The sequence below is a fragment of the Podarcis muralis genome, chromosome 4, assembly GCF_964188315.1.
Source record: "Podarcis muralis chromosome 4, rPodMur119.hap1.1, whole genome shotgun sequence".
Lineage (NCBI taxonomy): Eukaryota > Metazoa > Chordata > Lepidosauria > Squamata > Lacertidae > Podarcis > Podarcis muralis.
In genome coordinates this window covers 29,508,512-29,536,035 of record NC_135658.1, presented here as the reverse complement: position 1 = coordinate 29,536,035, position 27,524 = coordinate 29,508,512, and the positions used below count along the sequence as shown (strand labels likewise).

General features: G+C 39.4%; 1 protein-coding gene across 4 annotated transcripts in view; it reads right to left on the bottom strand.

Moving 5' to 3' along the window:
- NBEA (neurobeachin) overlaps positions 1-27,524 on the bottom strand; it is a 361,495-nt gene that overhangs the window by 255,686 nt on the left and 78,285 nt on the right. For 2 of the 4 annotated variants that reach the window (XM_028726491.2, XM_077927142.1), the window contains exons 23-30: positions 26,779-26,996; positions 25,798-25,951; positions 22,701-22,709; positions 14,147-14,327; positions 12,592-12,722; positions 11,779-11,886; positions 10,195-10,363; positions 7,318-7,413 (exon numbers count right to left, since the gene is read on the bottom strand). In XM_028726491.2, coding sequence (XP_028582324.2) covers positions 7,318-7,413; positions 10,195-10,363; positions 11,779-11,886; positions 12,592-12,722; positions 14,147-14,327; positions 22,701-22,709; positions 25,798-25,951; positions 26,779-26,996 — 1,066 coding nt within the window. The remainder of the gene's footprint in view (positions 1-7,317; positions 7,414-10,194; positions 10,364-11,778; positions 11,887-12,591; positions 12,723-14,146; positions 14,328-22,700; positions 22,710-25,797; positions 25,952-26,778; positions 26,997-27,524) is intronic. The other 2 variants (XM_028726499.2, XM_077927141.1) reach the window with 2 other exon arrangements.

Genomic DNA, 27,524 nt, shown 5'->3' with positions numbered 1-27,524 from the left:
GAAGCCCAAGAAAGTAAAATCTCTCACTGCCTCCATTTCTTCCCCTTCTGTTTACCAGGAGGTGATGGGACCAGTGGCGATGATCTTCATTTTTTTTATGTTGAGCTTCAGACCATATTTTGCGCTCTCCTCTTTCACCCTCATTAAAAGGTTCCTTAATTCCTCCTCACTTTCTGCCATCAAGGTTGTGTCATCTGCATATCTGAGGTTGTTGATATTTCTTCCAGCAATCTTAATTCCGGCTTGGGATTCATCCAGCCCAGCCTTTCGTATGATGAATTCTGCATATAAGTTAAATAAGCAGGGAGACAATATACAGCCTTGTCGTACTCCCAATTTTGAACTAATCAGTTGTTCCATACCACTTCTAACTGTAGCTTCTTGTCCCACATAGACATTTCTCAGGAGACAGATGAGGTGATCAGGCACTCCTATTTCTTTAAGAACTTGCCATAGTTTGCTGTGGTCGACACAGTCAAATGCTTTTGCATAGCCAATGAAGCAGAAGTAGATGTCTTTCTGGAACTCTCTAGCTTTCTCCATAATCCAGCGCATGTTTGCAATTTGGTCTCTGGTTCCTCTGCCCCTTTGAAATCCAGCTTGCACTTCTGGGAGTTCTCGGTCCACATACTGCTTAAGCCTGCCTTGTAGAATTTTAAGCATAACCTTGCTAGCGTGTGAAATGAGTGCAATTGTGCGGTAGTTGGAGCATTCTTTGGCACTACCCTTCTTTGGGATTGGGATGTAGACTGATCTTCTCCAATCCTCTGGCCACTGCTGAGTTTTCCAAATTTGCTGGCATATTGAGTGTAGCACCTTAACAGAGTCATCTTTTGAAATTTTAAATAGTTCAGCTGGAATATCATCACTTCCACTGGCCTTGTTATTAGCAGTGCTTTCTAAGGCCCATTTGACTTCACTCTCCAGGATGTCTGGCTCAAGGTCAGCAACCACACTACCTGGGGTGTACGAGACATCCATATCTTTCTTGTATAATTCCTCTGTGTATTCTTGCCACCTCTTCTTGATGTCTTCTGCTTCTGTTAGGTCCTTACCACTTTTGTCCTTTATTATGGTAATCTTTGTACAAAATGTTCCTTTCATATCTCCAATTTTCTTGAACAGATCTTTGGTTTTTCCCATTCTGTTGTTTCCCTCTATTTCTTTGCATTGCTCATTTAAGAAGGCCTTCTTGTCTCTCCTTGCTATTTTTTGGAAATCTGCATTCAATTTCCTGTATCTTTCACTATCTCCCTCACATTTTGCTTGCCTTCTCTCCCCCGATATTTGTAAGGCCTCGTTGGACAGCCACTTTGCTTTCTTGCATTTCCTTTTCATTGGGATGGTTTTCGTTGCTGCCTCCTGTATAATGTTATGTGCCTCCATCCATCATTGCTATAGGAGCCAGCAATTAAAGAATAGGGCAATGGCCCCTCAAAAGACAGTTCTTCTCAAGTCCTAGAGAGCACTGGCTTCTGTGAGCTTTTTATGCAAGCTGTCATCCACCCGGCCACTCTAGTTGGGATCTGGCAGCATTGACCACTGGATTCAACTGGATTATTGGACTATTGGGTAGGACTGCAACGCAAGACTTGACTAACCTACAGCCTTGCCTTGTTCCTGCTCTCCAGGACGTGACCCCTGTCATATCAACAAGTGCCCCAGCATCAATCTGGCCTCCCCAGAAAATCTATGCCAGCAGAAGACAGGATCATATCCCAGCTTGAATGCTTGCAACCTGAATTAAGATAAGCAGAGCCCTACTCCCAGACTGCTTCAAACAGGGCCATTCTCTATCCCAATGACCAGAAATTATCTTAATCACTGGCAGGAGGTGGTAAGCATCCTCTAGGTCCCAACAAGAGTGTCTTTTCCTGCTGGAATTACTGTTAAGGAGAGGATCCTGGAAGGGTTTTTCTCAAGCTTACTGAATAAAAAGTCCATCCAAGAGTTATATCCCTGGTGGAAATGATATTTGTAGCATGTTTCTAGTAGAGCTAGTTCAGTCTGGTAGGAAAATATGCGGTTGTAGGACACAATAGTGCCTTCCTCCTTCCTCTGCCCCAAAGCAAGTATTTAGGCCTTGGGTAGGAAGTCATGCAAGGCATCACTGTTTGGGGGGTGAGTAGTAATATATGCATCCCTATTCCTTACCACGCAAAAATAGTAAAGTAAGTTGCAATAGCAATTGCATAGCAATTGCAAACTTTTATAGTTTAGTCACTTAAAATATATTTTCAATTAAAGCTTTCCTTAGAATCTTCTGTAAAATTTATACGTCTTATTAAGGAGTTATGAGCATTGACCAAAAGATGGGAGTGCAAGATTACAAGGATGAGTTTATTTCAATCATCACACACAAAAACAAGTTCTAAGTGAAATTAACGTCAAATTCACCAGAACATTCACAATGACAATACAACAATAGAAGAATGATAATGGCAAACATTTAATGACGGTTTTGATAGTACATTACTATTAGTTTTATGACTAGAACAGGGAATTAGCCTGACTCACACTTCTGCTGTTAAGGTCATACCATCACAGAAGGACCACCATTGGCACTCCAGCAGGCCAATCCTAGAAGAAAGTTCCAGTGTGTCCAGTTGGACTAACTTTCAGGTAAATAAAATTAAAGTTGTAGTAGCAGGTGCAGCATTGGCTGTTAAAGTTACATTCAACTAAGTTAAAATGAAATTAAATAGCATAGAGACTCATTCTGGAACCAGTGCAAATTCCTAATTAAGCAACAATAAACCTTATTGACTGATTGCTTAGCTTTTACCCATGCAAGAATAATGGTTAATCCAGTGGTAGCCAATGACTGATAATTAGGAAATCCAGACCCAAAGCATTTTTCTGCCAATGAAACTAACAACTCTTGTAAGGGTTTATCAAAAAAGATTTTAACAAGTGCTGTCCTTCAGATTCCTACCAAATACTGCAGCAGAAGTTGGCAGGCTACCGTGTGGAAAGCCACTAAGAAGCCCATGAAGATCAATGGGGTCAAATCTTCTAAATTAATTCCTAGGCCTACAATGTCCAGCAAGGCTGCTAAAGTAATTTCTGTCCCCAAAGCAGCAAAGAAGTCAGACTGGCACTGCTGAAAAATGACGAGTCATCCAAGAATAGCTGCACTTATACAGTAACCACATCATAAAATCACAGCATTGGAGATAAAACAATGCCAATATGTGCAGCTGGATATGTAGCAAATCTGCTGCAAATTAATGGTATAAATTATTTTGCTGCTGTTTATGTACTTTTTAATGCTTGAGATTTATCCTTAATTTTGCAATATATTTGGTGGTTTGACATGTTTTATTCTTGGGTTTTTCTCACTACCTGGGATATTTATTGATACAAATGCTTCTAAAAGGGATCTAACTGCTGTCTCCATTAAGGGTAATGGAAAGCTGCCCTCATTTAAGAAAGAACAATTCCCAAAAGCAGCAAGACCAGCCTTTACTGACTTTGATTATCCATGATCAGCCATCTAATCTAAGATTCTACACACTACTTAATTCATTATCTAATGTAGCTGCTTACACTTAGTAGTAATCCATTAGGTCAGATGTCCTCAAACTGTTCTACATGGGCCGCTAGCTGTCTGTATGCTCTATTCATAAGTACATGGATAGAATGTGGAACTGTCAAGATTATCTCAACTCGGCCCTCAGTCTAGGACCTGTGATTTTGATAATATGGCACTGGTTTTGTTGAGGATGCAGGCACATGTTATTGTATTTTTCTTCATATCTAATCCAAAAGTGAACCAAGTATTTGTTCTACAACAGAGAGCAAAGCAAAGCAAAAACTTAAGTGGTCTACCAAGTCCCGCCATTTTTAATAATGCAGGCACCCAACTTTGTGAAACACTGCATTAGCTAATTTAGATCCAAAACTTTATTGTTTCATACGGATGAAGTACTGCAACGCTGGTCTCCAAATAATCTCTTACTAAACTTGGAATATTGTAAATAGATGGTATCAATTTGGAAACATTCCTTCTGTTAATCTTCTTGTTTTTGTATCCTAGGAAGGTAGGTGAATCCATCAGATTGTTATTTGACCTCTGGTCCCAGGGCAAATCTGGACCTCCATTTCGCCCATAGACCTGTTTCAGGCAAGTCACATTCACTTGGCCTACATTTCACATTACATATGGGGCAGTGCTTTGCTGACTAATAGTGATTGCAAAGTCCTTTGTGCAGTGTTTCTGAAACACTCAACAAGCAGGCGATTGTGATAAGCTTGGGAAGTGCTGTACAGAGCTTTTTGCAAGTCCTATTTTTTTTTATTTCTTCAATAATTATTGAAGCGTATTCAGGAACAGAGAAAGAATCTCCAGTGCCGTGGCTGTTTAACTAAATATAGTTCATTTCCAACAACTGCTATGGTCTTCTTGGTCAGAATGATCATACCTTCACTTCTGAAGTTTTCATTTAGTGGGATCATTCTTACCTGCAGAGGTAGGAGGAAAGCATTACAGAGGCACTTCAGACTATTGCCAGGTACGCCACCCTTTGGGCAGAGATGATTTGGCCACAGTACTCCATGCTCTGGTAACTTCCAGATTGGATTATTGCAATGTGCTCTATGTGGGGCTATTCTTGAAAATGACTCAGAAACTGGTTCAAAGGCAACTGGCTGGAGTTGCCTTTAGAACTCATATATAACTCCTGTTCTAAAACAGTTGCATGCATGTTTCTGAACCCAATTCAAGGTGCTCACTTCAGTGCTTACAGCCCCAAATATTTGAAAGACCAGCAGACATTCTATTGGATGGCCTCTTGGAACAGTTATTTTTCACTATCTTTTTTCCCTAACCAAACACATGAAATTTTCTGCACACACACTGCTATGGAAAAAGGAAAATACTTTCTATCTAGGTCTCTAAATCATATACAAAATGGTGATTTGCAAATGTTTTAATTGTGATCCCACCAGATTAGGGTACTTCACATACCCCACTTGTAGACTTTTTGCTGGAAAACCTTATTTGTCAATATCCAAAAGTGATTATAGGGAAGGGAAACAAGTTTATTAAAATAAGGACCTGCTTTACAGCAGATCAAACTACTGGTCGGCCAACATCTTCGTATTCTGTCCATCAACCACTCTCTAATGTCTCTGACTTATGTCTTTCCCAGCTACCTGAGCTCCTTTTATCTGAAAGGATAAAGGGATTAAGGGATTGAAGCTATGTCCTTCTGCATGTAAAATACTGAACTACACCATTTCTCAGGCACTGCAATTTCACATAGCTATCAGGGTAGCATGCTCACAATCTAGAGTGCCTCACATATCTATGGCAATATTTCCCTGTTGGGATCTAATTGAAACACTATCGTCTTAATAATTGTAGACTATCCATAAGCTTGTCTACCAAAATGAATTAATGACCTGAAATGTAAATGTAAGCCAATTCTTTTTAATATAAAAACACAAGGTTCTAGAAGTTCCTGAAATGGTATCCAATTTTTAAAAACAGTACTTCCTGTGACAGGACTTGGTCTACTTGCAGGACCTCCAGAACCTTCTAGATAGAATGATGAACCTTGAAGACAGGAACACTTTCCCTTGAACAATATTATCTCTGATTTTAAGTGAGACTGGGTCTTTAGTTGGTTGAAGGATATCTTAAGCAGACTGATCAGAGCTACTGGCAGTCTAGATAGTCGGCAACAGCTAATTGTGTTGAAACATTCCTTTGTCAGTAAAGCTTCTTTCTAGAAGACTCTATCACACAAATGTTCTTACCCAAACACCTCTCCCTTTCCTTTGCCCCTTGCTACTAGATATGTATTGCAACCTGATTTCCCTCTATGAATGAGTATTTCTATCTCTTGCATAGGTGCAGAGAGCTGCTACTGCTTCCTAGCTTGTGGGTCAACTTCATCTCATCTTAGTCTTTGACCTTTTCTGTTATCATGTCAGATACAGAGTCAATACAAGCCTTTGCAGGAGTAATAATTTCTTGTATTAATTTCTCATCTCTTTCTTGCTGTTTATTTTTTGAGTTTAGCTTCTTGAAAAGTTTAAACTGGGGCTTTTCAGTTGACTGCAGAGAGTCTCTTAAATTAAAAAAGTAAACCATCTTTGCTGTGAGTCTTGGAATACCTGCTCTCTGTCTTGCAGGCCTTTTCTCTTGTCATTATCAGATCACTTCCTGTTGAGATTTAGGCTTTCATCACCTTTCCCCCCTCTGCAGCAGCAGGGAAACTATTAAAATGCTCCACCCTCAGAGGCTAATGGATCCAGTGAGTTTCCAGACAGCTTTGGGGGACTATCCGGCTGACAGAACTGGTTCTCCTGTCAAAGCCCTGGCCAAACTCTGGAATATCAGAATGGCTCAGGCTGTTGAAACAATTGCCCCTGGGTGCCCTCTCCCACTTCCTGGAGTCCGCTTGGCTCCCTGGTATATTGCAGCGCTTAAGGTCTGTTTTTGTTTTAGCATTATTTTGTGTTCTCATTTTTTTCTTGTGAACCGCCCCATGATCTTTGGATGAAGGGTGATATACACATTTAATAATAATAATAATAATAATAATAATAATAATAATAATAAACCTAAAATGCACTTAGCATTGTACATGTTCAAAGGGGAGAACTGTGCTATTACACAGGTGCACCATGCTGCCTGATCGGGTGGTGGAAGCTAAATATACTGTGATATACAGAAGAAGAAAGCTGCGAATAATGTCCTTTCCTGCTGTAAGAGAGCAAGATGGTTGTGTGTGTGTGTGTGTGTGTGTGTGTGTGTGTGCATGTGCGTGTGTGTGTGTGTGTGATTGCTCCCCCTGGTGATATCAGAAGTTTAGCTCTTACTGCTATCTCCAGTCGCATAGTCCTCCTCATTGGGATTAAAACAACTGGATGCTATAATCCAAAATAAAAATGTCTATATTAAAGACTGAAATAAGTGCACAACTAAACAATATTAAAACATACTACTTCAAGAATATGGTGTTAGATATCTCCCTTATCTTTTTTAGTATTATTTTTCAAAGGTTTAAAACATATTGCTAAACAAGAAGAAAAGGAATTTAATGAAAATACCTTGTGCCTTGTATATATATCATTGTGCAGAATTATACTTTTATCATCTACAGCAACTCTCTCCATTAACAAGGTACCTCAAAATCTAGACATAGCTGGGCAGAGGATTTTCATTGTATCCTTGCAGGAAATTTTATCTGTGTGTAACCCAAAGCGTATTCTTATTTATCAAACAGCTATGTTATAGATAGATTTTGAATTACATGAAATGAAACAAGTACACCCAAACAAGTTAGGAGGTTGTGTTAATATTACCTTTGTAAAATGAGTGGGTAAAGCTCTGCTCAGGAATTAACTTGGCAAGAAATCCATGGTTCAAACTTGGGTGTGGGATAGATGGTATGACCACAACTGTGGAGAAAATCATGGAGTCAATTGTGAGCCAGCTGCTTATCGCCTGTGGCTTGGTCCACTGTGGATCCATGACACAAGTCCTATCTCACTGAAACATGCAAACATGGCACTAACAATGTGTTTCTCAGAGAGAAATCAAGAGATAGGAAAAGAACATACCTTTAAATAACGCATCATAAAAACAACATTTATAGAAAAGACAGGTATACATAGACAAGACAGGCATGGCCGGAATAGTGAAACCAGCAGTTTCCTACTCCAGCATCACAGCATAATACACAAATGGGGAAACACACAAAATATAAACACAAAATCAGCATGGCTACATTATTTAGTTGATTAATTCGTCAGATCAATCAATTAAAATATCATAATAAATTAAAGTGTTTGGATTTTTCAAAATACAAGTTTCAAATACAAATACTGTAGGTGGCATGGCACCATTTTAGGCATTCTTTCTTCTTCCTCACACGATGGAATATATTTTCTAGAATGGTGTCTCCTACAACATGTGTGTGTCATCTATCACAAGTAAAACATGCCCCCCCAATAATCTTTTATTAAGAAATAAATTTGCGTAGATTTAATCAAAGTAATTTACTTGAACTATTAGAATATTTCTAGAAGAAGGGAAGAACACTGAAAACTAGGGTGTACACTTAAGAACATATTTATAGCAAAATGCTTTAATGCAGGAATATTTTAGAGTACCCAGTAAACTATCCTATAACAGTTAATAACATGGGTTTGCTTTGAATAAAGGTAACAGCATCAAATTTGGTTTTATAGGAATATTTTACTAATTTTACTGTAAGATGCAAGGTCTTCACGATGTAAACAGTATCAAAGATTAGTAAGCCAAAAAATACACCTGAAAATAAATATATAGGAACAGGTTTACATGTGTGTAATACTGAGTTCTAAACAACTTTCATTTGGAAGAAGAAAGCATATGGATACATATGGCACAACCATGAACCAATGCAGTGGAACTTAAAAAACATGGGGTGGGATTCAATGTAGTGCTAAGAAGATCACTCCATCAGCACAAGCATTTCTGCTTGCCCTATGGAACAATTTCTCTGTGTGTTCTGCTGGGGGTTCTCCCAATGCTGCAAAGCAAATTTGGGGGAGATACAGAGGGCATGCGGGGAGTAGGAAAGGGAAGAAGGTTCTGCTGAACTAGTGGAAGGTCCTACCCTGGGTTCTGCTTATGGAACTGAGTAGCTGAATATGGCCCATGGTTCTCAGATTAATATGGTATGCGATGCAGAAACAATCTCAATGACAGCTTCTTCAACTGATAAATGAAAACTCCTGACAGCTTCTTCAACTGGTAAAAATCCAGCTGAAGCATTAGTTTAACTTGGCAAATTGATAACCATGTTAACTACTAATTTTGTCTGTGCAAAATAAATGTGTTAAAATGAGGAACTGCAAATACCTAAGGAGCTAAACAGGAATAAAACCTAACTATTTGATATAAGATTTCATAGGCTTGTCTACTCAATCATAAAAAGCAGGATTCCCCGGAGTGGCCGAAGCAATAAATAACTTTTAAGAAGCATTTTAGACCACAGAGAAACTAAGTATGCACCTGTATTGGCCTTACTTTAAAAAGATTAATTTAAAACAACCATTTTATGACATATAGAAACTATTTTCAGTATATTGAATATTTTACAAGACATGCACTCTTAAGAGGATTCTCTTTTGAAGTTATGCAAAACTGAAAAAATGAATGTATAAAAGTAAACAAAGTTAAAGTAAACCTTATATGTAGTTAATAGATGTTAGATGATAGATAGATACCGGTAGATGGTAGAAACTTTAGATAGCTATGTAGATATAGATGCATACACACTGTTTCTCCTCCAAAAAACTGAAAGTCACTCCTAGGATAGTTTGACCCAGTCTCATCTTATAGGGCACAGACTACCAAAGAAAGATAGAGGACCATGAAGACACTTCACTTCTTTAAAAGCTTTTTTGAGCTGGTACTGAATTAAAACTAAGGACTTTGCTATGCAAAGTTGGACACCAGTGCCATCAAATGTTGGTCTTCCTTTCAAAATCCATTCAACATAAATGCACTGATGCACTCCAATTTTCCATCACTGGTAAAAAGGGATGGGTAAGTTTCACATTAATCATCAGTGCGTGTAAAATGCCTTATATCAGGTGGGATTATCTGTCCACCCAGTCCAGTATTGTCTAGCCGAACAGGCAGAAACTCTCCTGGTTTTAGTCAGGAGTACTTCCCAAAGCCTGCTACACTATCCTTTTTTTCTTTTTTTGAGTGGTGAGCCGGGAATTGATCTTCTGCACTGCTGAGCTATGGTGCCTTTCGTGCAAAAATACCCAGCCAGTAATGTGGCACAAAGTGAGGAGGGAACTGAGAAAAATCACATCACTTGTGAGCTTAATTAAAACCACATGACAAGTTAAATATAAATTAAATTAACATTTTAAAAAAATATTTGTCTCTAGCTCCACTGCAGAGGAGCAATTGATGAAATGTATACTACAGAGAGGTACCATATTGGAAGATAACAGAACTTTTGACAGCCTGTCTCCTATAGTCCAAGACAATGGCCAACCAATGCTAGGAATGACAAACCAGACCAAGAAAGCAGAAATATTCCCAAAACAACTTAAAGAAAACAAGACCAATCAGAAACTGAATAAGGTTAATAGGTATCATTTGAACTTTTTTTTCTATAGTCAAGTATCCATTGTCTAAAAAATTATGCAACATAAACAGAAAAACAGTGGTACCTGTACTTGTTGGTGAATTTATTTCCTGCCTGATATTTCTACCTGCCTGGATTCCAGACCTTGCAGTTTCTCGTTGAGGTTCGAGTATGTCCCGATACTTGGAGACCATCAACACAGAAATGAAGTAAACAACAGCCAAAGCTAAAAACTGAGCCTGCTTGCTATCATCCTGTAGAAAAATACAATTAAAATACATGATAAAAATACTCAACATGTCCTGTCACACTTAACCAATGTTTCTAGACTGAAAACTGTACTGCCAAAGAACCAGAGGCACTAGCTTGCAAGGGAAATTTGGGGGGGGGGGGTCCTGACACAATGTCAGGAAGTTGGGAGGAGCCAGGGGGAGAACTGAATTCAGTGGCAATGTGACTTCAGTGGCCGGTGGCTCTTACTTCTCCTGCCACTGCCATGAGGCTGCTTCGACTCTCCTTCCCCTCCATGGCAGGAGGAGGAGGAGGAGTCGTCCATTGAAGCAGTGCCACACTTGGTTCCGCACTCGCTCTACTCCACCCCGATTTTTGGGAACATGGGGTGGGGGTGACCCTATCTCAAAAAATTGGGGGGGGGGGACAAAAGTGCTTAGCCCCCTTGAGCTGTTGCCCCTACAAAGAACTATAATTGCCTAAGGACGATTTCACATTTTCATCTCACTGGGAATTTGTGACTGGATATACAGATATATAAAGATATATACCAACAGGCATTCATAATAAAGAAATAAAGAGACATACACATCTCAGCAGGAAGCGTGTATACATAAATGTGGTTTCTACAGTAGTTTCTATTGAAGGTTTTGTTTTAGGCCTGATTAAAAATGACCCCAATTCACAAGCTGCGAATTTGGAAGAGCTGTTTTGGAAACCAGGAGTGGGCAATTCACTGGCTTATTAAGTTACCAGTGAAGGTTTAGGCAAGTGGCAGCTGAGCCCATCTTGGAAGCTGCTTGCCATCCTTTTTTTCCTTCAACAATATCCCCTCAGAACAACACTACGTCATGGTGGCCACCAAGAGGAGCTCCGCCAGTGCTTGGAGCAGTATAAAAAAAAGAGAGAGTGGAACTGCTTCAAAGCAGTGAGCCCCCGTCTGCAAAAAAGACCTTTCCCAACTATTTCCCCCTGAACCTTTCCCCATCCTCAATACGTAATTTTAAGCCCAAAATTTTCAAGGTACAGCTTTCAGCTCAGCTTAAGTTTTAAACTTTAAATCAGCTCCATAGTATAGTTTAACAATTCAAGGGAATACCTTTTACTGAATAAAGTATTTTTTTAAGATAAAAGAGTCTCTTACAATTCCAAAAATAACCTGTCCATGCAAGGTTCTTGATCTTGCTAAATCTGATCAAGTCACCAAGGATGTTAAATTTCAAAAAGTGGATGAAGTCATCTTTATTTGGGGGATTAGATAACAGCTCCCAGTATAAAAATAATTTATGAAAGAAAGATGTTCCACATATACATGCATAATTACTATTTTAAGAAAAAAGGATGCATAGCGTAGATTTACAAGTACCTTTGTTTCTCTCCCATGGACATTACACAGGCAAGAAATCCTTTAAGAAAAGCTGCCAATGATAGTACTCACCACATCACGAAATACAACTGCTCGCAGACGATTAATATCTACATCTTGAAGAAGTCTATCGGGATCTTTAATAGGTGATAGGTTACCAGGAACATTTTCCAGTGGAGTCTAAACACACAATAGTTATATAGTTTCAGAAAGCTTCAAGCTCAAAATACTCAGCTGTTCCTACGTGTGTGTGTGTCTTTGTATGTATCATCTTGCTTCATAGATAAAATATGGTATTATAAGCTTTATGAAGTTCTCTAAAACACAGAAAGGGACCTTTAATGTCAAAAAACCTTTAAAGTGTCTCACATTCCAGGTACACTTCTCAAAGCTCCACTATCTAAGTGATTCACCCGCTTTGTATAATGTTATTCAAATGAAATCTGCTTAAACAAACACAAATTTCTCACCAAGTAGAGACTACAAAGAACAGTGGCATCTACCTGAAGATTTTAACTTAATAAGAAAACTTCATATATGATCTTTAACTTTCTCTGCCACTTTATCATCTCCACTAATACCCTGCTTACAGACTCCAAGAAAAAAAACAACAACTAGGCCCATATAATAGTTCAGAACAGCCATAGTAAAAAGGCTAAGCAGAACTTTCCCCTGGGAAAATCAGAAGACTGTTCTTGTCTCCTGACCAGGAAGAAGTGCTTTTCTGTTGTAAAGACTGCCCCCTCTGGATTTATAGAAGAGAGTAACTTCTCTTTTACCAAAGTGACAAATCATCATAACCAGTTTAAAATATTATATGGCACATTGTAATTATTTCCAATTCGTTCATTTTATGCAATGGTATCTATTATTTTAATAGTTTACCTTAGCGGTAGTAGTTGCACTTATACCCTGAAGAGTCTCCTGAGTTTTACTGCTGATTAGTGAAGATTTATTTACCCTTTCTCTCTGTCTCTGTCGACATTCCAAACAGTTTCGCACAGCAACACAGCAAACTAAAAAGGTTTAAGAAATAGCATTGGAATATCAATCTTAATGAAATTCTTAAAGCAACAATGAAAAAAATATTGTATCCTAGTGCCTGAGATCTGCCATAATATGTTACCCTTTCATGACATAAACGCTGGATTTTACAACAGCATCTATATGCACTAATGCTAAAACTGAGGCAGAGTTAAATTTACTCATCTCTTAATCATATGTATTTAATATTATTCAGATAAGATACTACTGTTGAACACTAAATGAGCAGCAACAGTATATACAGCATAGTAGAGAACACATTTGCTTTTGCAATTTGTAATTGATGGAGATGGGAAAGTGGTTCAGGGCTAGTATCTGAATTGATTGAGGAGGGTCAGATGAAAGAGGAGCAGCATAGAAAGTGAAGCTAGGGTAGTCCTGATAAGGCGATCCTGAAGAAGGAGGATGCCTGGCAAATAGAGAACTGTGCCATTTGAGGCATAAGGAATGGATGGCAGAAAGCACAGAGATAAAATGATAGAAGACTATCAAGTGACTGGCTATAGATGAAAGGACATGGTTTAGTGCTGGAGCATATACAATGCATGCAGAAGGTCTGAAGTTGCCGCAATTATTAGTCAAAATGAGAGAAGTTACAGGGCTTGAAATCATCTCTGCTTTGGAGAGGCTCACAGCTAGAGTACACAACGTTGCCTAGGGTTATCAATGACCTAACAATATTAGGCAGTTTCATATAAGCATGCATGAAGCTGACAGAAGAGATAGTCAGAAGAGGATTGTAATTTTAATCTTGATTGCGTATATGGGAAGGAGTCCAAATAAAACATTGTAAGGAGAATGGTGAGCTAAATATAGTCATCAACAGAGGAATAGAATGAGGAATCCATTAGCATGCCAGTATGCTTGTCATGCACCATAACCAAGGCTCCTTCAAACTAACAAGTTCCACTTTTTATGTCTCACAGCATGTAACACATTATCTTCCTTTTGCAGCAATCATGCTAGCTTTTTTAGTATATGTGAAAAATTTACAACTTTTAAGAATACTATGTATAATAACATAAAGCACCCTTGCTATAGTTTGAACAGTTCTGCTACGTAGAGAAATACTTGTTATCTTAACCTGGGCTGGATGCAATTTTCTTCAAACACAACAAAATACAGAAATTTTTAAAAGGTAGAAGCTACGAACAGTTCTACAGAGCAAATGAACATATGTTCAAAAAATTTGCTAATTGGCATAATAAAAATTAATGGTGGTGTTGAAGAGAATAAGCAGATATTCTCAACTGCACAGACTTGTAGATTTTTGGAACCCAAAGAATCAAAAGCAGGTCAGCTTTGGCTTTTTTCTTTTTTTCTTTTTTACTGCAGCCTCATTTCGTTGATCTGTAAGTAATTATTTAATGCACTGAGCTGTTCCATGCAAACTCACCAAGCCTTAGGCACTGTCGCATTAAGCCTCCAGAAGACATGTTTTTTTCAGCTTCGATTTCACTAAAATTTAGCGAGCTGGCAAATACTAGTACATCAACCATAGCCATCAGGCGGCTGAGGAAAGTCACTGCTGTCTCTGCTGACATACCCTGAGTTACTTCAATGTTCTCCAATTCAGTCTTTAAAAGAAAATCAGTATATTAGACTCCTAAATCTATCACACATTTGAACGCATGAAATATACCAAAACAATCTCTGATTAAACTGAACACAAACAGTATAGAAATGGGCATGAGAAGAGATGGATTCACATTTGCATGCCATATTAGGTAATACAAAGTTCCTATACTGGTAAGTAAACTAACGCTACTCATATGAGCCAAAGCACTATGGTAATGTGAGTGTGTGAGACAATGCAGAAAGAGTTCACAATTTTGTCTATCTGTAAATGGTCCATATTAAGAAACAGAAGCACAGGACAAGGAGGACTCATAGAGCTGCTATTATCTTCCTGCATCATTGGGGAACTAAGAGAAGATACATAGCCCACGCAAAATATAATCTTGTTCTATCTTTGAGGTACACTTGGGAAAGCATTCTTTGAAAAGTGGACACAAAGCGTAATTTAATTTATTCTTGGAGTACGAGGAGAAACAAATATGATTGCCAAGACACTGTCACAAGGTGAGTAAAGTCACAACTGATTATACAGTCTAATATTTTGTTTGTTTATTAAATTTATATCCCTTCCTTCCAAATGAACCCACAGCAGCAAACAAGTGATAAAAAATTAAAAACTATTCCAATACATATTGGAATTTTACACTAGGGTGATTATTATTTTTTACCAAGTGGAATTTTATTTTATTTTTAAACAAGAGAAAATGGAGTGCACCTCTGGGGGTGAAATCAATTCCCCTCCCCGCCCGCCCGCGTGCGCACACACACACACATTATATATATATATATATATATATATATATATGCTTTCGTAGATTTTCACGGGTACAGGAATGCAGGTTTTGGTGTCCTCGGGTATCTTCCCGTGTAAAAGTTGGGGTGTCTAGGCGACGTTTCGACGAGGTCTCACTCGTCATCTTCAGGCTTGTGCTTTCGGCTTCTTGTTACTGGAACAGAGCAGGATCTCAGTGTTTGAGTTCCTATAAATACTGTAGAGGAGGTATGGTGTATGTGCCTTTTCTTCTTTTGTTCCTTAATTGCTTGAGGGATATCTTGAGTGATTTCTTGAGTGATATCCTGAGTACCACTTAGGTGGGTCATTAGGTGTGGATTAGTTGCTAAAGCCTTTGTGTCTTGACCTCTTGAACTTTGTGAAGAGTTTTTCTGAGAAGATGGGTGTACTACATTAGGTTGTGCTCTGGCTTGGCTTCGTGTATAGGGGCGAGCTGTGGTTTTGTGGCCTGTGCCAGCCAGATCTGTGTAGGGATTGCAGGGGGGTGCAGCATCCGGAGGTGCCACCATGGTTTGGCTACTGGATGGTGTCTGTAATTTATCTGTGGAGAGGGTCTGGGTTTGGGTCTGGTGTGGTTGATTGGTGATGGCGTTCTGTGTGCCTCTGGATCTGGTGTCAGTTTTTGTGGGGAGGGCTAATTTCCAGATGTCTGGCAAGCGGGATGTGTCGTCACGCTTGTTCATGTTGTGAGGGTGTTTCTCTATCTCGATGGCTTCCATGATTATTCTCTTGTGGTGATGTTCCATGTTAGAGAGCAATTTGGAATCTGCAAAATTAATTTCGTGTCCTGTTTCTTTCATGTGTTGGAAGAGAGAGGAAGTTTTTTCTTCTTTTTTGACGGCATTCTTGTGTTCTGCGATACGTGCATTTATTCGTCTGTTTGTTTGTCCAATGTACGTGGCTGGGCAGACTTTGCAGGGTATTTCATAGACCCCTTGGTTTTCCAACTGGATTTTATCCTTGGGGTTTCTGAGGATATTGGCTATTTTTTGGTTGGCGCAAAAGGCTGTTTTGATATTGTGTTTATGGAGGATTTTGCTAATTTTATCTGTAGTGCCCTTGATATAAGGAAGGAGGGCCATGCCATTGTTTTCTTCTGTGTCTTGGTTTTTGGGGGGTGTTTCTTTTTGGATTAGCTTCGTAACCCTGTTTTGCTGGTATCCATTGGCAATTAACACATTTGAGAGATTCTGTAACTCAGTTGTCAAGTGGTCTTTGTCAGCCAGGCGTTTGGTTCTGGAGATGAGAGTCTTGGCTACGGAGTTTATTTGTGCAGGGTGGTGGTGTGATTGTGCATGTAAGTAGCGGTTGGTGTGTGTTTTTTTCCGGTAGATAGTGTGTCCTAGGGAGCCATCAGGTTTTTTGTAGATTAGGACGTCAAGAAAGGGAAGTTGGTTGTTGGCTTCTATTTCCATAGTGAATTGTATTTTGGGGTGTAGGCTGTTGAGATGTGTGAGGAAGCTGTCCAGTTTTTCCTTCCCGTGTGGCCAAATTACAAAGGTGTCGTCAACATATCTGAGCCAAAGTTTGGGTTTGTGTTCTGACTTGTCTAAAGCATTGGTTTCAAAGTGTTCCATGTACAGGTTTGCGATGACCGGTGAGAGGGGTGATCCCATAGGTGCTCCTTCTATCTGTTTGTATCTTTGTCCATTGTGGATGAAGTACGTGTTGGTTAGGCAGTGGTTGGTCAGGTCCAAGATGTATTCGGGGGGATTGTATTTGTTTTGAATGGCTGTCAAGGCTTCATTAATGGGCACTTGTGTGAAGAGAGATACAACATCGAAGCTCACAAGTAGGTCATTGGGATGTAGGTTTTGCTTCTTTATTGTTTCTATGAACTGGAAGGAGTTTGGAACGTGTGAAGAGATGGATTCTGCATAGGGCTGGAGTTGCTTGGCGAGAAATTTAGCGAGATTTTGTAGAGGTGAGCCTATGGAGCTGACTATTGGTCTGAGTGGTGTTCCTTCTTTGTGTATCTTGGGGAGGCCGTAGAGTTTGGGGCATCTGGATGATTTTTCTCTGGGGATGATTCTTAGCTGGATTTCTTCACTGATAGGAGAGGCTTTTATTTTGGATTTGGTGGTTTTTTCCAGGTAGGTGGTGGGATCTGTTTTTATAGGTTGGTAGGTAGGGTCTTGGAGTAGATTTGATAGTTTTGCTTGGTAGTCCGATGTGTTCATCACAACAGTGGCATTACCTTTGTCTGCTGGGAGAATGATTATGTTGTTGTCTTTCCTCAGGTTGGTGAGTGCTTTCTGTTCTTCTTTGTGTAAATTGCTTCTGGGTGGTTTGCTGGAGCAGAGGATGTTGGTGACTTCAAGTCTGATTTTATTGGCTTCATCTGGGTTGATTTTGGTTAGGCTAGCTTCGACTCCGCATATGATGTTTTCCGTGGGGATGCGTCTCGGGGCGACTGCAAAGTTGAAACCTTTGGAGAGTACTTTGGTTTCAGTTGAGGTGAGGATCCTGTCTGATATGTTACCTCACATAAGACAGACACACATACCAACAAACTCCACAAACTAGAGAAACGCCAGAAGCCCAGCCACCCTCCACAACAACCCATGAAACAAACAGTACATAACATATCAGACAGGATCCTCACCTCAACTGAAACCAAAGTACTCTCCAAAGGTTTCAACTTTGCAGTCGCCCCGAGACGCATCCCCACGGAAAACATCATATGCGGAGTCGAAGCTAGCCTAACCAAAATCAACCCAGATGAAGCCAATAAAATCAGACTTGAAGTCACCAACATCCTCTGCTCCAGCAAACCACCCAGAAGCAATTTACACAAAGAAGAACAGAAAGCACTCACCAACCTGAGGAAAGACAACAACATAATCATTCTCCCAGCAGACAAAGGTAATGCCACTGTTGTGATGAACACATCGGACTACCAAGCAAAACTATCAAATCTACTCCAAGACCCTACCTACCAACCTATAAAAACAGATCCCACCACCTACCTGGAAAAAACCACCAAATCCAAAATAAAAGCCTCTCCTATCAGTGAAGAAATCCAGCTAAGAATCATCCCCAGAGAAAAATCATCCAGATGCCCCAAACTCTACGGCCTCCCCAAGATACACAAAGAAGGAACACCACTCAGACCAATAGTCAGCTCCATAGGCTCACCTCTACAAAATCTCGCTAAATTTCTCGCCAAGCAACTCCAGCCCTATGCAGAATCCATCTCTTCACACGTTCCAAACTCCTTCCAGTTCATAGAAACAATAAAGAAGCAAAACCTACATCCCAATGACCTACTTGTGAGCTTCGATGTTGTATCTCTCTTCACACAAGTGCCCATTAATGAAGCCTTGACAGCCATTCAAAACAAATACAATCCCCCCGAATACATCTTGGACCTGACCAACCACTGCCTAACCAACACGTACTTCATCCACAATGGACAAAGATACAAACAGATAGAAGGAGCACCTATGGGATCACCCCTCTCACCGGTCATCGCAAACCTGTACATGGAACACTTTGAAACCAATGCTTTAGACAAGTCAGAACACAAACCCAAACTTTGGCTCAGATATGTTGACGACACCTTTGTAATTTGGCCACACGGGAAGGAAAAACTGGACAGCTTCCTCACACATCTCAACAGCCTACACCCCAAAATACAATTCACTATGGAAATAGAAGCCAACAACCAACTTCCCTTTCTTGACGTCCTAATCTACAAAAAACCTGATGGCTCCCTAGGACACACTATCTACCGGAAAAAAACACACACCAACCGCTACTTACATGCACAATCACACCACCACCCTGCACAAATAAACTCCGTAGCCAAGACTCTCATCTCCAGAACCAAACGCCTGGCTGACAAAGACCACTTGACAACTGAGTTACAGAATCTCTCAAATGTGTTAATTGCCAATGGATACCAGCAAAACAGGGTTACGAAGCTAATCCAAAAAGAAACACCCCCCAAAAACCAAGACACAGAAGAAAACAATGGCATGGCCCTCCTTCCTTATATCAAGGGCACTACAGATAAAATTAGCAAAATCCTCCATAAACACAATATCAAAACAGCCTTTTGCGCCAACCAAAAAATAGCCAATATCCTCAGAAACCCCAAGGATAAAATCCAGTTGGAAAACCAAGGGGTCTATGAAATACCCTGCAAAGTCTGCCCAGCCACGTACATTGGACAAACAAACAGACGAATAAATGCACGTATCGCAGAACACAAGAATGCCGTCAAAAAAGAAGAAAAAACTTCCTCTCTCTTCCAACACATGAAAGAAACAGGACACGAAATTAATTTTGCAGATTCCAAATTGCTCTCTAACATGGAACATCACCACAAGAGAATAATCATGGAAGCCATCGAGATAGAGAAACACCCTCACAACATGAACAAGCGTGACGACACATCCCGCTTGCCAGACATCTGGAAATTAGCCCTCCCCACAAAAACTGACACCAGATCCAGAGGCACACAGAACGCCATCACCAATCAACCACACCAGACCCAAACCCAGACCCTCTCCACAGATAAATTACAGACACCATCCAGTAGCCAAACCATGGTGGCACCTCCAGATGCTGCACCCCCCTGCAATCCCTACACAGATCTGGCTGGCACAGGCCACAAAACCACAGCTCGCCCCTATACACGAAGCCAAGCCAGAGCACAACCTAATGTAGTACACCCATCTTCTCAGAAAAACTCTTCACAAAGTTCAAGAGGTCAAGACACAAAGGCTTTAGCAACTAATCCACACCTAATGACCCACCTAAGTGGTACTCAGGATATCACTCAAGAAATCACTCAAGATATCCCTCAAGCAATTAAGGAACAAAAGAAGAAAAGGCACATACACCATACCTCCTCTACAGTATTTATAGGAACTCAAACACTGAGATCCTGCTCTGTTCCAGTAACAAGAAGCCGAAAGCACAAGCCTGAAGATGACGAGTGAGACCTCGTCGAAACGTCGCCTAGACACCCCAACTTTTACACGGGAAGATACCCGAGGACACCAAAACCTGCATATATATATATATATATATATATATATATATATAATCACACACACACATTTATTTCATGCAATGACTTGTCAGATTGTTCCTATGAGTGCATGTATACGCAAAAGTTACAATTAAATTATTTAGCAATCCAATGGCAATCTTGCGACTAAATCCTGTTTACAAGACCATAACTGGAAATCCATCCTTTTCCATGTCCACAAAGTCACAGGATCGCTTCCAAAAGTGGTATGAGTGCCAACTGTTATGTTGCAACTATCCCAGAAAAACATTATTAATAGTGCCACTCTACACCCAAAACAGTTATTTTGAAGATTATACCCAGTCATATGGAGAGGACTATAGAACACCAAGGCTGTTATAAAGTCCAAAGAAATTTGCTCTAATTTATATTTAAACCCATTGTGTTCCACATTTATAAATTACAGTTAGTTTTTAAGAATGTAAACTCAGTAGGAAGGTCCATTTTCACAGAGAAACTTACAAATATGTTGGAATATGATTTTGCTCTCATTAAAAGTTAGGAGAAAGAAGTCAACGATTTTAGGAAGTGCTCTCATTATTTTCTGGTTATGTAATTATTTCACCAAACAGATTTCACATGCAAACTAGAATTATTTTTCTCTTTAAAATTTAGGAATGTGAAATCCCTTCAAACACCTGCCAAACTATACCTTTTTCATTCCTTTTCACAGCTCTTGTTTCACCCCTCCCCTAAACTGCATGAGTGCATCCCAGCCAATCAGGGGTTGCAAAGAGAACATGACAATGTTGTGGCACAACACAAACCATCATAATTAACGATGTGGCACCACTACTGAGCAAAAAATAAAGCAAATGCCTTATATTTAGTGTAAATTGGTGGAGAAACACTTCAGTTCTTGCGATGACTGCACTGTCTTACAACAAGGCCACACAGTTTTCTATTGTAATGAAGGGACAGTAAAATACAGAGAATCCTAAATGTGCATTTAGATGCAGATATTGTTCACCTACATTACAAAACTTCCAACAGGATGCACTTTTGTTAGTGCACCAGTGGGGCAACAAAATGTTGTAATGGTGAGCCTGTTCAGGTTCGTAGCCACTTCCTCCTGAGATTTCCACTTCCCCACCTCTATCAACCAGTCAACATTTAATGTTCACTGGACGTTCTCAGTTCTGAATAGATTGTTTTAGGCTTCCCCCTCCACTTATGGGTTTCTTCTATTTTTTGGTAGTCCTGCAAGGCTTAGGATTCCTCACAAGTCTTTGTGGTATCCTTCTGCACCGCCTGTGAGATGAGACCTGGGGCCACTGCTTTACAGTGGCTCTGATAGCTCTTGGAGGAACAAGCTCAGAAAGTGATGCTGGTCACTGACACGCGGGGTCCCTCAGATCTCCATCTTGTCCCTCATGATATTTAACATGTAAACTTGATCCAGGTGCCAGATCAAGCACCCACCCAAAGTTTCTCTTCTTCGTCCGCTTCCCCTACAGCCTCCGCTGCTTTTAGCAAGCTTATTTTTATTGCAGTGGAACCTCAGTTTTTGAACGTAATCCATTCCGAAGATCCTTCAACTTCCAAAATGTTCGAAAACTGAAAATCAAAGGACTGTCAGCAATTTCAATGGGGGGAAAAGAGAAACACACATCGGAAGTTGTTTGAGTTCTGAAAAATATTCGAAAACCAGAACGCTTACTTCCAGGTTTTGGCATTCGAGAGCCGAAATGTTCAGCAATGGAGCCGTTCGAGAACCGAGGTTTGACTGTACTTTGTATTTTATAAGGTTGTTTGAAAGTGATGTAAGCTACCTTGAATCCAACTTGGGAGAAAGCCGGAATATAAATACACTAAACAAATACCACAATACATAAAGATAAGGCCTGTGCAAATGAATTGATTTATTTATATGATCCCAAATCCACAAATTGAGCTGGACTGTGGATACAGAGCTTTGGACTGGCCATGTTTGTGATGAGAATATCTTCCTTCTACCCAGCACAAAATTTTGTACCCTCCAAACTCTTTCCTGAAAAAATAGATAATTTGGGGAGGAGATAACACTTTGTCCTCCCCTCTTTTAAGGTCTACTCTATGCTAATGTTGCCTATTTCATAAAACAGATCTTTTACTATGCAAGTGCTAATGATCCAAGCATAAATAACAGTTAAAAAATTTGTTTAGGGTTTTCATTGATATTTATCCAATAAAAATTAGGCCTGCAGTAGATATAATATTGAATGAGTATTTTCCTGAAAAAACAGCATGTTTATTAAGTCCCTTGATCCACTACACACCCACTAAACACAGATCATGTAGGTGAAAGCACAATAATACAAAGTGGATGGTATGTCCTCCCACATTTTGATGCATCTGAATCAAAGTATTACATGTGGTGCCCTGTGATATGTTGTGAAGATGGCATTTCCGACTCAATATATTTACAGTGTTATGAACAATTTCATAATGCAGATATTATTTACTTCATTCTATCAAAGGCTGGATAACTGAAAAATGCATAAGAAATAAAATAAATTGTAAAAGCTATGAACTGAAACTTGTAGCAGTAATACTAACCTTAGAACCCTGGACATGCAACAGACAAAGCAGACAACAGATCACAACAAAAAGAAAAAGAAATGTTACAGTCAAATTAAAAAATACAATGCAAAATAGAAACTAATACTCTAAAATTATGTATTTTACTTTACAATTTGAATGTTTTAATTTTTAAAAGCAACCTCTTGAAAACAAACTCTGAAGTTCAAACTTAAAATTAGATATCATTTGACCTATGCAGTTCAATATACACAAATAGATGAACAAACAATAAATATACGAATAATAAATACGTTTTTCTTAGTAAAAGCTAGAAGTCAGAATTACCATAATGGGGGGGGGGGGGGGAGCCTGGCTTGCTATTTGTAAACTTTTAATTCTTTAAAGGCAGGTAAAGGCAAAGGTAAAGACAAAGACCCCGTGACAGTTAAGTCCAGTCAAAGGCGACTATGGGGTTGTGGCATTCATCTTGCTTTCAGACTGAGGAAGCTGTTGTTTGTCCACAGACAGCTTTCCGGGTCACGTGGCCAGCATGACTAAACCACTTCTGGCACAACAGAACATTGTGATGGAAACCAGAATGCACAGAAACGCCATGTACCTTCCAGCCGCACCGGTACCTATTTATCTATTTGTACTGGTGTGCTTTCGAACTGCTAGGTTGGCAGGAGCTGGGACAGAACAATGGGAGCTCACTCCATCGCGGGGATTCGAACCGCCGATGTTCTGATAAGTAAGCCAAAGAGGCTCAGTGGTTTAGACCACAGCGTCATCCGTTCCCTACCTTCAAAGGCAACCCCTTCATCAAAGTAAAATGAAGCGCTTGGTGCCTCTAAGACATTCTGAAACCCAAAAATTTGCCAGATGCAAGGATCTTGTGATCTGCTGGTAATTTTTATGGTTTTATATTTACATTCACCATTCTGAGCTGCAAAAATAGTTCTAAGCAACTGCTGAATGGCTCCATGCCATCAATCATTTTCCAAAGAGCATTCACAGATTAGCTGCAGTACTGTGAAGTGTGCCTTGTCAGTCATTTGGCTGAGAAAGCAACATGGTTATCTAACATGCATTACCAAAATAGCGGCTGTGTGCATACTAGAACATTTCTACATTTTAAATTAAATTTCAAGAGCCCCGATCCAAATAGCAGTTTTGCGTGCTAAATGGAGCTCTAGACTTATATTTGGCAAACCACTTTTGAAACTCAGAAAAGTTTTTCAAAAGCAGCTTACAACTTGGAATAGGTAAAAGACATTTGCTGTTCAAACGAAAGTCTCAGATCCCAGTGGGGGTGCCCAAAGTAGCACTCTGAATCTAAGTTGCTGTTTCCAAAGAGAAACCTGTTCTATTCTCACATTCCTATCAAAATCTAAAGGCAATACACTGTATTTGTGCTGTAATTCATGCTGTAATTGTGTCATGTATGACCTCAAACAAACTCCTCCTGTTTGCCAATTTGTACAGTCTATTCATGACTGTTGTGGTCTCATTGTTTTTTAACTAGGAAATCTATCTTACACCAAAGTTTGCATTCTTACTGGGGGGGGGGGGGAGCCAGGGCAGCTTAAAGATCAAGAGGATTACTCTCTTCTACTGGCCAGAAAAAACCTGTGCTTTATTGGAAACACCAGATTCTTTTTATGAAGTGTTCCAAGAACTGAGCGCATCCATAAGTGATACCCCTGCACATGAAATGCCAAGAGGCTAGTAAGACATGTGGAAGAGAGGGCTACATCACCCCCAGGCTGCAAGTGAGGTATCTTTTCTCTCTCTTTTTAATATTCATTCATTTAAGCAATTTCCTGCAGGTTAATTATCATCATCACATGCATCAAGGAGAAAGGTTCTAATCCAGCCTGCTCCTCATTCCACTCCTGGGAATTTTTCAAGTAGGAGGTTAATACAGAAAATGTGAGCGCCACCTCCCATTCTATAACCCCAGAACTCTACAGCCCCATTCCCACTTCCCTGTTCTTCAACCTTGGGTGCTCAGATGTTGCTAGACTACAGCACCCATCAAACACGGCCAGCTTAGTCATCTGTCAGGGCTGATGGGAGATGTAGTCCAACAACATCTGGGGACCCAATGTTGAACACATTCCCTAAATGGGAAGTTAGGGGAAGATCAAGAGAAAAAACACTGATCAAAACTTAATTCTGTATCGCAATGTGTTGCTTATAGAAGGGTGACCTGTCTTATTTATTCATATTTATATTTAATAATTGTTGTAAACAGCTTAGAGGTTTCATTACAATTCAGTGGTGTGTACATTTTATTAAATAAGTAAGCATTTTATGCATAATATAAGTAAAGCTGTCACTGAGATCCAGAGTTATGTGCTTTGCTCCATGTGTGCAGTGGGCCTTTAGAAGTCTCTCCTTTTAGTTCTCTGTCCTGCTCTCAAAAGTATCCTTGAAACATGGGGCAGTTTTAAAATATATTGTGATGTTTTGGGGGTAAAATGAAGGGAAGACGAGAAGTACCACTGGATGTGTGCAAGCCATTGTACACATCTAATAGGCCTCTTTGGAACTTTGCCTATCTTTATAAAACTGATGTAAGATTCCAGCAATAATTCTAAAGAAGGTATTTTACAGTGTTAGTGCCACAAAGAAGCAGTGGTCAAGGAATTTGAACTGTGCTTGTTTGTACTGTATCCAACAAGAGAATTCCACATATACCACCTGCAACAGGGTGTACATACTTTCTCTCTCCTAAATGGAATATGCTCCCAAATTAAAGACATATTTCTCTTGAAATGTTTAGTACCTCCATTGAGATATTTTAGAAAATCATTCTATAATGATTCTAAATGGGATAAGCTAGGTGAAAAGTGGTTTAGCTATTGGTATAACTTTCTAGCAATTGTGCGTATTAGTTCTCCCAGAGCATTTGAAAATTGTACTGTTTCAAAAATAAATCATTGCTTTAATACAGCATCACCTATATAAATTGGTTAAGAACATGTTTGATTAGAATTCATTTTCTAAACTTTTTTTTAAAATGCACATTTTCTTCTTTTAAGGGAAACTTCCAAAAACAAAGCATCTGACACACTGTTCTTGGCATGCAATTTTCAACATACCCACTAGATGGAAATATTGTACTTACAGTTGGGGATGTTGCTGCAGACAACAATGGTAGAATTCCTCCACAAGCAATGATAATATTGTCTACCATTTGGGAAATGAGGTGGATAGTGTTATGTACAAAAATAATATTTTCATTGCTATTGACAAAATCCATGACAGACTTTGTGGAATGGCTACAAAAAATAATTGAGGAAAAATGTGTTAGGGAAATTTTAGAATAGATTTCTAATGCAAAGATCAAAACCAACATAACAGCAAGAATTCACAATGAAAACTATTTTTAAAAGGTAGCCTTGTTATAAGTTCTGAAATGCTACCATCCAACTTTCTTTTTAATAACCTGTCTGCCAACACATATGATACATTAATGACACACCTACCACCAAAATGAACCAAACTTCCTTCCAGTTTATGGAAGCCCCACAAAGTTCCATGCAGCTTATTCCCTGACCCCGATATAAGAGTGTATGTAGCTTAAATTGGCTATTCTATAAGCTGCTACACAGGACTATTAACAAGAAACCTAATATGCTTCAAGGCCCAAGGGAAAAGAGTATTTCTCTCCTCTGTATCCCAGTTAGTCATTTTCTACATCTTCTTTTCAAGAATGTGGAGTAAGGTGGAAGGCTATTAAGTGGATTAAGACCTGGGAGACCATGGCTCAAATCTCCACTTGACCTTAAAATGCACTTGGGCTAATCGCTCTCTTTCTCTCAGCCAACCTTCCTCACAGGATCAGGAGAACCAGGAATGTCACCTTGAGTCCCAACATTCTTGAAGCTATATTACTAACCATGCTGAATGTGTGTAGTAAATGTCAAACAGAAAATTTACTTTATGAAGAGCAGGAAGCATGCTACTCATTCAAGTAGCTAGGTAAAGGAATACATTAACAGCTTCCACAGCAGTAAGCTTAACTGCCTAGTGTAATTAACAGGCAACGATAGTTTTATTATTATACTAGTGAAATAATGATACAAAATAATCCGTGGCCCCTTACCTTCTCCAAACATGCACATCAGTTTCTAAAGCAAAAAGCAAATCAGTAAGTAGCCTCTGGTGCATTGGGGACCATTTAAATTCTGGAATACGAAACATTGTTGTTCGTGGACCGGGACTGAACTGTCGCCTCTGTTCTTCTGTCATGGGCATTCCCCGAAATCCCAAATCAACACGCAAGTCTCTATCCTGTTGTGTAATAGATCTACCTTGCACAGCCTAAATAAGCAGTAAATATATTTAAAATCTTCAATGCAAAATTCTGGCACTGGTTACACATGGGAACTAAAACACACGAATTTAATGCGATCTTTCTTCATAATTAAACAATGAAAGCAGTATAAATTAGTCTCTAGCCATCCTTACTTAAACAATTTTGTCCTGTTCTAATACCACCTATGAAGCCCTTTGTAGGTAAAAGCATGCATTTTGTCTCTAAGAACTAGTGCCAGTTTGCTTCCTCCCTCCTTCCTGCCACATTCTTTGTATTTTGTGAGGCCTGACCTTCTTATCCCTGAAATGTCTAAGCTGCTCTAGGAGCCTTTTTTAGTTGAAGAGCAGCATTAAAATGCTTTAAGTAAGTAAGTAGGTAAGTAAATATCAGCACTAAGTTTGGCTTTATTAAATATTATAATTACATTTTGAAGTAAACAAAACATTAGTTAAGTTTTCTCACTCTTTAAGTGAAGACTATTATCGTGGCAGGAAGTGATACAAAACACACAGGTTGTAATATGTGAGCTTGCT